Source organism: Lygodium microphyllum, chromosome 22 (assembly GCF_053477565.2).
Source record: "Lygodium microphyllum isolate KBCC chromosome 22, Lygodium_microphyllum_v1.1.10, whole genome shotgun sequence".
Classification (NCBI taxonomy): Eukaryota; Viridiplantae; Streptophyta; class Polypodiopsida; order Schizaeales; family Lygodiaceae; genus Lygodium; species Lygodium microphyllum.
In genome coordinates, this window is record NC_141156.1 from 63,168,045 (window position 1) to 63,180,506 (window position 12,462).

Sequence of the window (12,462 nt, forward strand, 5' to 3'; positions counted from 1 at the left end):
CCATGTCATTATGTCGTTCCATGTGACGAAGCTCATGCTGACATAAGGTGTGGTTGAGCAGGCTGTAGGAATTCGTATGTCCAACATTTGCTCATGTGCATATCACCATGGTAATCTTGTGTCGAGATTGGTTCATCATTCATGGAGGTCTTGGAGTCTCTAATCTCCCTCTGGAGTTCTTCATGGGCCTTACTTTTGCCTTTCTGGCCAGTCATCTAGATGCAGCTCATAGAACCTGCTGTTAGTAAACTAGGTGTAACTTTTGGTAGAGAACTCTGATTGGTGAGATTTTTGATTCAGATCGGAGGGGACAAAGCCCTCTTCGAGATGTGCTATTAAGATTTGTGATAGAAAATGGTCAAAGTATTCTGCATTGGGATTTCTATGTTTGTCTTGGAGTGGTCTAAACCCTGTCCACATTGACCCTAGTGCACAAAAATGGGCATAACTTTTAGATCGTAGCTTCGATTAGGGAGATTTTTGATTCAAACTAGAGGGGAAAAAGCCCTCTTCAAGACGACAAGCTATAGGGTTTACTCCCAGGTGCAATACAAATTTTTTTGCAATTGGATCTTTATGATTGTCATGCTTGACTATGACTATAAACATTGTCTGTCCCTTAATGCAAAAGCACTATATGAATGATTCATATACTTAGAGGCATGAACAACCACATGAATAACATCTTGAGCATACTGATCACTATCCCAAGCATAATTACATGTCCATATGCTCTATCATCATTGCATAAGTGAGGCTTACTGCCGTACATCTCTTCTAAGTACATGCACTTCAAGTGTCATACATGGATACCATCAGCACTGAAAGGGTGTCTAGGGGGATCATTTCATCAGGAGAGCTAGTGATCATGGGAGAGTACCTACATGTGCATACAAGTATCAGGATCTGGATCATTGGGAGGTGGGAAAAGTTTCCCCTAGGTCGGGTAGTACATCCCTTCAGGGTCTCAAGTGGTAAGGAAGGGTCATCTCTCTTTTGTCTTACCACCTCACCTAGCATCGGCCTTTTTCCTCAATTGGAGTATACATGGCAGACATTTTTTTTAAGAAATCAGCATGAGATGCATTGGAAAGGAAACATTGGGTCGTTTCATGAGATGCAGGCTGATTGGATAGGGATTACCTTGGCAGTCCAATGACTCACTGGCTACTACTTACCCATTTACCAAGGTCTATGACTCACTTGAGATTTATCCAAGGCACACAAGATAAAGAGAGGTTAATGTCAACAATTACAATTGATTTAGGATTAGTTGCGATGCAATAGGAGGCAAATGGGATATTGACTTTCAATGGACACATGCATACAACGAGGGATTGAACTAGTAAAGCCCATGCAATCTTTAATCTCTCAAACAAAAGGATTAAGCTCAGCAAGTGGATAAATATGAGAGATTAAGATCAGATTGACATACCTCTTCAATGTTTGGGGAAGATGGTTGAAGCAAAGCCCATCGTGATGCCAATTTGCTTCATCAAGCAAGTTCGGTTAGTTGTTGGAGCACTCCAATGGATGAAGACTTCAAGCATTCAAATGCTTCCACTAATAATGGGGGCTCTCGTGTTTGTTCCCGAGCTTGAACTTCAAAGATGGAAAGCTTCAAATGGAGCTTTCATGGCTGCCCACAAGAATCCCATGCATGCTAAGCTCCATGTTGTCAATCAGATTTAGAAGGAGGCAAAAGCGGTGAGGGATCTCTTGAGGGATGAGCTTCTAGAGGTTGTAGGCTGAATTAAGAGCTTGGGCTGAGCTTTAATGGCTGCCCACAAATAGTGTACAACAAGGGTTCATATTTGGGAGCTCAATGTTAGAGGGAGAGGTACCAATCTTGCTCAAGGAGGGTTCAGCCACTTGCCCCCCAAGGGACCAGGAAGGCCAAGAGAGTTGCCAGTAGCTAGAGCAGAAGGTAGGAGGAGGGAAAGGGCAGCATCACAATTTGTGCTACAAATTATGGGCTACTTCCTAGTGCTTAGAGTAGGGTTTCCCTAGCCTCCAAGGAATGAAAAATGGAGCTAGGGATTTGAGGGATCACTTAGTCTAGCACTTGGGCCATTGTCTTGGCCACCATTGGCCTCTTCACTCTCTTGAACATCTCCACCAACTAGCAATCTTTGCTCATTTGGTCACCTCTATTTTTCTGGCCACTGTCACCTTTTGACCTACATTTCCCTCTTGATTGGCCTTTCTATTAGCCACCACCCTTTCAACACATAGACCCACTCATATGGCCTACCTTTTTGTGGGGAGTTTGAGGAGATAGAGGATCATTTTTTGGGATCTTGATTTTGGTGAAGCTTTATCTTAAGTCTCAAATCTTTGGGAATCATCATGGTATCGTATAGATGATCGAATGCTACCATGCCATCCTCACCCATTAACTTAACTTTAATGACCCACAAATCATTGAAGAAATCCACATGTAAAAGGTGGATGGGCACTCGCCACTTGCAGTATACAGGTGTGTGGTCACAATGTGTGTAGTAAATACAGGGTGGCATTAGCACAAGTGCATTACCCCTAATAACCTCCCACTTAAAGGAAAATGTGCCGCAAGTAAGGAGAGAACAAGAGAAAAGTGACAAAGTACAAATGTACATAAAGTACAATAGGATGAGGAATAGACATCATCTCATCCTATGCCAATCATCTTCTTAAGGACAAAATGTTCCACCAAGACAATTTTTGTGAAAAGATCTAGAAGATTCTTGTTAATCGAGATCTTGACAAGATCAACAAACCTGTCCTCTACTACCTTCTTGATGAAGTGATAGTACATCTCAATGTGGTTTGTCTTCGCATGAAAAACCAGATTCTTGGCTACTAGAATAGCACTCATAGAACTCAAATGCAATGTAGGAGTGTTCTACACCGTAGCCATAGAGCTTCCTTGCAAGCCTTAGTGGCTACAATATACTCAGGCTCAATAGTAGACAATGTTTTGCACCTTGGACACCCAAGAAACAGCACCCCTAACTAAAGCAAAGGCATACCCATAGGTGGACTTCCTACTATTTGTATGTCATGAATAGTTAGAGTTTGTGTAACCCACGATTGTAGTATCATGGCCACCATAGCAAATGCACTTATTTGTGGTGCCTTTTAGGTATCTCATGGTATCCTTCATGGCATCCCAGTGATGCTAGCAAGGTGTAGCCATATAGTGTGTCACAACCCCCATTGTAAATGCTATGTCAAGGTAAGTGGCTATCATGGCATACATCAAACTACCCATTATGGATATATATATAAGGAATCTTGGCCATCTTGGATTTTTTCTCATCTCATCGAAGACAATTGGCGTGATTGACCTTCACATGGAAAGGTAAAGGATAGCCAATAGGCTTAACATCTTACATATGAAATCACTCAAGCACGTGTTGTACGTATGCATAGCTGTGACAAGTAAAGGAGCCCCTCGGAGCAATTGCACATGATGTGCGTACTAAGAATATGTGAGGCATGCCCCATGTCCTTCATCTCAAAGCTCTTCTTGAGCTAAGTCTTCAAAGCATCTAGCTCATCATGAGCTCTCCTAACAATCAACATATCATCAACATAAAACAACAAGATAATAAGGCTACCATCATGGGCCTTCTTCGTGTATAAACACTAATCCATATCACCATGAGTATATCCCTATGAATTCATAAAAGCATTGAACTTATGATACCATTCCTTAGCCAGTGCCTACTTAAAGCCATAAAGGCTCATTCTTTGTTTGCACATTAGATGTTCCCTGCTCTTTTCCATAAAGCCCTTAAATTGTCACATATATATATATCCTTATGCAAGTCCCCATTTAGAAAAGCCATATTTACATCCATCTGATAAAGGTTCGAATCTAATTGTGCAACCAAGGCCAAAACAAACTGTAGGGTAGTCATCTCAACTATAGCAGAAAAGACTTCATCAAAGTTAACACCATGCTCTTACTTAAAACCCTAAGCAACCAATCTAGCCTTATGTGCTACCTTGGGGCAACTTGTACACCCACTTGCATGGCAATGCATGTTTTCCATTGGGCTTTTTTTGCAGTGAATCAAACTTAGACTACATGGCCCTCTCCCAAGAGTGACTATCACCTCTACACATGGCCTCCTCATAATTAAAGGGCTCATCAGAATCTATCACCATAACATATTCCATCAAGTTGATGTCTATTTCTAGTAGATAGTTAGGCTGTGAGGCCTATACATCATATCTTGACATTATGATCACGGGTCACTAAAACGACTGTTGTAAGCTATCTAGTGGGATGTACGATAATAGTAGGCTCCTCCTAAAAGATCACCCTACATATCTCAAACACCTGCTCAAGCTATTTATACATATTCCCCTCATGGAAAACAACATTATGACTATGGATGACCTTCTGAGCATGCGGATCCCATTGGCAATAGCCCATCTCACCTACATCCCCATAACCAAGAAGATGCATTTCACTAACTTAGGATCTAGCTTATTGTGTTTGTCATTGGGTACGTGGTAGAAAGCCTCACACCCAAATACTCTAAGTTGCACATATGAGGGAGGTTTTCCAAACCATAACTCATTTGTAACCTGACAACCAATAGCAGTGCATGGGGATATATATATCATATGTAGCAGTAACTGTCTTAGCCCAAAAATGTTATGGTAAGCCTACCTGACTAAGCATACTTTCGACTCTTTCCTAAATGGTCATATTCATGCACTCAACAATACCACTCTAGGTGGGCTATATAGGGCGGTTAATTAATGCTTAATACCCCTCTCATCATAAAGCTATTCAAATGCTTTAGAGGCATACTCACCCCTATTATTAGACCTTAGGTATTTTAGCCGATACCCAGATTGATTCTCAATAAGAGCATATTAATGCTAAAAGGTAGATAAGACATCCGATTTTTGCTTAATAGGATATGCTCAGACCTTATGCAAATAATCATCAATGAATATAACAGTGTACTTTGTGCCACCCAATGACTGACAAGGCATGGAATTACATACATCAAAATACACAACAACTAGAGACTCACCTATGCATGCAATGCTAGAATTCGTATGAGAATAGTCACAATAATCAAAATATTTGTAATCAAGAGGCAAAAGATATTGCAAACCCGTAAGCATTTTCATTCTTTTTAAGGACATATGTCCAAGGCAATGATGCCACCAAGATACATGTGGTATGTTAGCCATAGCCAAAACATGGTCAAAAGATCTAGACACAAATAAATAATAGATACTGCCAACCTTGGCACCTTGAGTAAAGACAAGATTCCCATGGGAAATCTTCCATGTGGAATCACCAAAAGATACATAATATCCTGCAATATCCAATTGTCTCACAAATAGAAGGCTTTTAGTCAAAGTTGGTACATGATATACATTATGCAAAGTAAAGGAGTTGCTTGAGAAAAAATGTAGCCTTACATCCCCCATGCTAATAATATCCAATGTCAAGTCATTTCCCAATTGCAGAGAACCTATCGTGTTGCAATAAGACTAAAACCAATCCCTATATGGGATAATATGAACATAAGCCCCAAAGTCAAGCAGCCAACACTGAGAATATGAACATAAGCCAAGACTAAAACCAATCCCTATATGGGATAATATGAACATAAGCCCCAAAGTCAAGCAGCCAACATTGAGAATATGTAGATGAAGTATCTATCAACTACCCTTGAGTTTATGACAAACTTTAATATTAGTTACATGCCTATTCACTGATAGTTGCCTTTACATATCCTGGTTGTTACTTGGATATTCCTAGTAGTGGGAGCTTGAGAATTTTACTTTGGTAGTCTATTGCTTGCAGTTGGTGGACAACTCTATATATTGGTATTTCCTCTTGTTTTGTCCTTGTTTTGGGATTGATTTGCAATCATTTATAATGGCCCATTCTCTTGTATTATATAGTGGTATACTGTTATTATGGGGTGCTCTTCGAATGATAGTACTCAAACTTGATGGCACAATTTTTTCTTATTGAAACATGCAAATATGGCTATTGGTGTAGGAGCATCAAATTAAGCCATTGAAAACGAAGAGTGTCAAGTTTGAAGGCATAGATCATGATGATTGGGATGAATTGGATGAGCAATGCAAATCCACACTTATCTTTTCATTATCTAAATAGGTTTATTTTAATGTTGTGGTACTTGAAGATAAGTTATGAGAAAAGATATGCAAACTTTATGACAAGTAAAGTATTGCATCATAGATGTATTGGTTGAAATAGCTTATGGACCTTCGCATGAAGGAAGGAACTTCTATATTCAGTCACGTGAATGAGTTTCATTCGATTTTTAGCTAATTGACTTCACATGGCATTAAGTTCAAGGATAATCTATCTCCCTTGTTCTTGCTTGTAATACTTCCCAAGTCATGGGATACTTTTCATATAGCCATGTGTGCCAATACTCCTAAAGATAGCTTGAAACTCTAGGATGTTGAGGGTGTCTTATTCATAGAGGAGACAAATAGAAAGAATGTAGATGCCTCCCCTACTTCTCATGCATTGATTATTAGGGGCAGACATGATGGTAAGAGTAGTAATGTCTATCGTGGTAAAGACTCGCAGAGGTCTCAGTCTCGAGCGTAGTCTCGTAGTAAGTCCCATAGTCATAAGTCATCTCAGACGTGTCATTACTGTGGGAAGCAAGGTCATATTTGGCCTCAATGCCATAAGATGCACAATGATAAGTGCTAAGATAAAGGCAAGGGCAAAGTGCATGAAAAGTCTGATGATCACAACATTATTCCTAGTAAGTCCAATGTAAAGACTAAAGAGATAAATGTAGTGTAGCCAGAGTCAGATGATGAGTACATCATAGCATCTTCATGTCTTTATGCTATGTCAAACAAACAATATAAAATAGCAAAACTTTGCACAAACTTAGCTATTTGAGCTCAAATGAAGCCAATAAATACCTCAATACATTACCCTATGCTTATGTCTAAAAACCCTATGCATGACCTCCCTCTTTTGAAGGGCCCGATTTGTAGAGAGAGAGGGGTGTGTGTATGCATCACACACACATCCCCATGCATCCATGCATGTAGCCACACGCACACGCATAGGTGATTTGCTATCATCGAGTCTAACGATAATAATATTTTGGAGTCTATAGGAGGCTTCTTTATTTTGGATGGATGTTTGCCAATTGCAAGGGGCTTCACCTTGAAAGCATTTCGGGAAGGCCCAAGAGACATTGTAAGATCTGTTTTCTTTTGATAGTAATTGACATCCTCTATGGTAACACAATAAAATAGGTAGGAAGGCCTATTGCATCTACCATATGGATATTCTCAATGTGGATTGTACGTGATTGAAACATTGGAGAGAACGGTTGTGACAAACATGAGTTGTACCAAAAGTGGCATTTGAAGGGTTTAAAGGGGCAACCTTACATTCAATTTAAAGCATTTAGCTTGACACCAAAATAAAATGCATGATAATGTATGAGAAAATTGCAAAGATGTATGGTATAAGGTTTTATTTTAGAAATGTTTAGTCCATTCATTGTAGATACTAACTAATGATACATTGGATGTATTAAGACGAAGGGTGTTACTCAGCTATAACAAACACCTTTGCTAGAGATGTCGCAAAAGAAGCTAGTTTTCATATTAATTTTGACTTGCCTTGCTTAGGCTCAACATATAGATGAAACATGAATGTGTAAGAAGATCTATGACAAGTTCTCGTCATCATGATTATCACTATATAAATTTTTTTGAATGGTCCATCTATGATGACCATCATATAGAATATTTAAAAAGGGTTGAATGGTGAGAGTCAAACACCTAAAATGGTGTTGTTGGAGATGGGTTGTAGATTAGCAAGTCCTAAGAGCAACATATCTTCAAGAGTTAATGCAACCCCTATAACATGTAGAAAAGGTAAGTTTACATTAGTACTATCAAGCCCTCTCTATTTTGATGGCTTGGGGCCAATGTAGATGGTGACACTTCAAATACATTGAAATACATCTTGGTCATCCCCCCTTCCCCCCCCCCCACACACACACACACACACACACACACACACACACACACACACACACACACACACACACACACACACACACACACACACACACACACACACACACACACAATCTCCTCTATAATCTTTGAAATAGGTCACCTAAGCATGCAACGAGCACAATGGCCATGTCATGATGCAATCATGCCCTGCTATTACAAGCAACCCTAATGTATATTGCAATAGTGTTTCAAATGAGTTTTATGCTATGATAAAGCCCAAGTATATCTTGCAATGCCATTTCACAAGAGTTTTACATTGCATGTTGCACCTTTCAAAGAATGGAACCTACTAGATGGGCCATGGCTTTGACTCTACTTTGATAGGAAGAGAAGGTTGGCTTCCAAGTGGGGTCTCCTTTCCATGTGTATGTAGGGGGTACTTTCACTTTCTTCCTTGTATTGGGTAGTCTGTTGGGGTAGTCTATTGCCAAGGCAACAAGCCTTTTGTTTGGCCAAAGCTCTCTATCTCTTTGTTTGTTAAGTCACATGATCCTAGAGTCCACTATCTCCTAACTACACACCCCACCCATGAAGCCCATGCTCTATAAGCACAGTGATGACCCTCCAATACTTCATCAACCTTTTGTACTCAAAGGATGATGCACCCCCCCTTCTTGCACACCTTTCATGGCTTGCATTGCATCCATATTAGCTTGCTTCATTTGTGGATACCCTTACCTAAATATGTAAAGCCTTTTAGCCATGGGCCTTTATGCACCCCTAACAATTTCCTCATCCCTCTCCTTACTCGATTGTCTCTCACATTGGCCTTCTTGTTAATATGAAGCCATTCAATGGTATCCCTACTAGTAAGCTTTGCATACTTACTTCCACGAAGGGGACCTCTCGAGCACCAAGTGAGGCGCATCTATGCACTAATTGCGAGCTAACAAATGGAAAAAACCACCAACTCCATTAGACAACTGCATATCCCACCCTCCGACTCGCAAGCATGCACACCTACACACACATGCATGCACGTGTGTGATGGCTCTCAACACTCATTCTTATTTTCATTTATTCATATCTTGAGTTCCTCATGATTAAGCACATTTCAAAAAAAGAGAATGGAGAAAATCACTTGGTGGATGGTGAGACAATCATGCACCCCCCTCCCCCTCGCCCCACTTTGGCTTCTTTGGCCATGTCTCTCTCACATCATACTCCTCCCCTTCCTCCTTCCTCTACTTGTACCTCCTCTTATTTGCAACACATTATCAATGCTTTCTCTAGCAATATTTTATGCTTTCTCGGATATTGCACACAATATCAAATAGCCTTTATGATTTACCTTGAAATACCAAGACAAACATCTAGGAGTTTTCCAAAAAGTTAAATTATGGAATATAAAGTGTCTTTTAGCGTGAGGGTGCAATAACAAAGTATGATGAATGTGGAATTTGAAGTGTGCACTCCATTCTCACGGTACCATGCTTTGCATGGCGTAAGCGTGGATCGAAACTGGCTTATAACGCAATAGAGAGTGATATATTGTTGGTTGCTCTAAACGCTGCTAGGTGAAAAATAAAACACTTCGAGTTCCTAACCTGCACACTTCACTTTTTTTGAAGGTTATGGAATGGGCAGAGCTCCTCCTCCCCCTCTCATATATGTATATCCTTTTTGACCTTTTACTACAATTTAACGCATTTTCTTTTAAAAAACAAACCTTCGAGTTTCTTTACGTGCAACAAAAAGGGAGGTTACTGGATATCGAAGGAGCCTATTTCACAGGAGTTTTGGAATACGACTGTAACGTCAGGAGCTCTCTGAAGCGTGTGGGCTGGGCTTGATCTGAACGTTTCAAGTCGCGGTTCAAAGAACTCCGCAGGCTCTTTGCAGCTGTAGAAAGCTGGCAGATCCCTATCCCCAAAACGTTGATCCTTTCGCAATGGTAAGAAGACATTCATTTGGCAGAAAGACAATTGTACAGCATCTCTCAGACAGTTACCAATACAGGCTTTTTATCATTGTGGTACCTTGACAGTACTTCTTTGGAGTATAAGTAATGAAGGTGATCCTTTTGATAGTATTCACAGATTGACATGTTGGAAGGGGCACATGTTTTCATAGTTCCAAGATTTGTTCAGGAAGCATTATAACCTGACGGATTGATTAAGGCATATTTCGTCTACATTTGCAGTTCTATGGAGGGTATGGGTTGGGTTACCCTAATACGCCTTTTGAGCAGAATTACCGCTGCTATCCTATGTCTTTTATCGACAAAGTATGTTTCTGAATTCTATCCTACTTGATGAAGGAGCATGGTTGTTTTGTTTCAATGTGATCATAACTGAAGTAATCGTGTAATTTGCAGCCTCAATTGGAGAATGGTGACAAAGGTAGCTCCTTTCCTTTTAGGGCTGATGAAATATGTATTGGGACCTTTGTAACTTGTCTTCCTATGTCTTGCAGTCATCATGCCTCCATCAGCTCTGGATCGTCTAGGCAAGTCCTGGAACTTGCCTTATGCTAAATCACAAGTTCTGAATTTACAAGTTGTGAATCCGTATTAACAGTACAGAAGCACCTGTTTGCTCCTATAAGCGTTTTGCTGTAAGAAATCAAAATCAATATCTCAAGCTTTTGACCATTGCAATCTAAAGAACTCGTTATCAATATCCGTTCATAGACAATTCCTGTTTAATCGTGCACTAATTTCCAGGTACTCTTACTAGGCTGTAAGATAACATCCTTTTTTCCTTTGACAAAAGCTTTCCCTGCAGCACTATGCAAAGGTTTCAGAGATTGAAGTTAAAGCACGTTTAGCTGGTAGTAACTGGTTTTGGCCATCAGATCTACTTGTGCGTGCCAGCTTTTGGCTACCTTTCTCCCTTTTTTCCTTTCTTTTGTCTTCCATAATTTGAGCTTGATCTTGAGGTTGAGTGAGTTTTAAAATTTTCCTTGAGAGTGAGGCTTTAGAGAGAGAGTGTAAGGCCATCCCTCTCTCTTCCCTTGAGTGCTTGTTTTCACATGGATACCTCTTGCTCGTGGTGCCTCATGAAGAGTAGATCAAAAGGAGTGTAGATTGGGAATAGAAGATTGTGAGATGGATTGACGACCATTGGAGCTTCTCTCCAATTGTTCCAGAGGACCTTGGTAGAGATAGAGGCAATGGGGAGTCATTTTTGTTCTAGATCTTTGCATTTTCTTGCAAGAATTCTTTGATAGAAACGATATAGGTGAGGAGTGAACAAGGAGGGACATAATGTTGGAAATCATTAAGGATGTGAGGATATGGATGCTCAATTCATGTAGTCATCGAGGTAAGCCAGCAAAGTTAAAAAGGATAAGTCACCTTCTAATGTTTTGGTACATCATGAATCTCCTAATCTGAATGTGTCACTACCTCTAAATGCATCCAATGTAATGAATGAGCAAATGCAAATGTTTGATTTGGGCAAAGACAATGCATGCATGGGAATCTTGGAAGTGCAAACACTACGTGTTTTGGACAGCAAGGTAGGCATTCAAATGTTGGATATTTAGGGTACTTTGGAGTAGGATCTGTATTTCATAATATGGGGGGTCATAGTATTGATCCTTTCGCTATACGTGATATGAATTTTTTGATACCCAGCTAGATGGTGCATGGAATGCATGGGCAAAAATATTCATGATTGGTTGATAGAATACATAATCCCATGCATAATCACATTGAAATGGTCCTTGATATGCAAATAGGCATGTTTGGCAATGCATCTGGTGCTCATGGTTTGTTTGGTGCACATGAATGAGATTGGAGCTAGTCAACTAGATGCAATGTAGAATGCTGATCAAGGTGGAATTGCAAGAAATGTTTAGTTTTTACAATAATCTTAAAGTTCTAACGATTTTGGTGAAGCTAGTGTGGGTTTTGGAGCAAGCAAGGTTAGAGGTAAAGTTTTCATGCACTATGTGAAATTTTAGGATTGTTTCATAGTATGGATCCAAGAGGATAGAGGAGGGTGACCTAGGAGATTGTCCTCAATGTTGCACTTTACCTTGATATATTTCACATGGAGCTTGATAGTGCATCAAGCTCATCTAGGCTTAGTAGAGCAAGAGGTTCTAGAGTATTGCTTAATGCTCAAGGAGGTGGTAGCACCTCCACTCCCTTAGTCATGGACTCTTGGATTATATAGTGGATCTTAGATGTACTTTGTGTTAGAACTAGATAAGATAGAAGTGTGTGAATCTGCCGTAAGAGATTGCACAATACAAGAGAGAAGAAAGAGATTGCAAAGAAAAGAACGAATACTGCAAAAGAACTCAGAAGCAAAATGCTTAGAAAATGCAATCCATATACCAAGATGAGGCGGCACAAAAATAATAGTGACTCATCGATTGTGTGGGTACTGGCACTAGCTCCCTCTCTCCAACCAGATATACATGTAGGTGTATGTTGAATGATGAGAATTGAGG

At 40.0% G+C, this 12,462-nt stretch overlaps 1 protein-coding gene across 2 annotated transcripts in view; it reads left to right on the forward strand.

The window, feature by feature from the left end:
* Positions 1 to 9,750: 9,750 nt before the first annotated feature.
* LOC148017221 (ubiquitin fusion degradation protein 1 C-like) overlaps positions 9,751 to 12,462 on the forward strand; it is a 39,346-nt gene continuing 36,634 nt past the window's right edge. Inside the window, exons 1-4 of one of the 2 annotated variants that reach the window (XM_087662423.1) lie at positions 9,751 to 9,952; positions 10,202 to 10,285; positions 10,376 to 10,400; positions 10,474 to 10,506. In XM_087662423.1, coding sequence (XP_087518549.1) covers positions 9,950 to 9,952; positions 10,202 to 10,285; positions 10,376 to 10,400; positions 10,474 to 10,506 — 145 coding nt within the window. In that variant the 5' untranslated portion in view covers positions 9,751 to 9,949. Of the gene's footprint in view, positions 9,953 to 10,201; positions 10,286 to 10,375; positions 10,401 to 10,473; positions 10,507 to 10,594; positions 10,615 to 12,462 lie in introns of those variants that run through there. The other variant, XM_087662424.1, reaches the window with a different exon arrangement.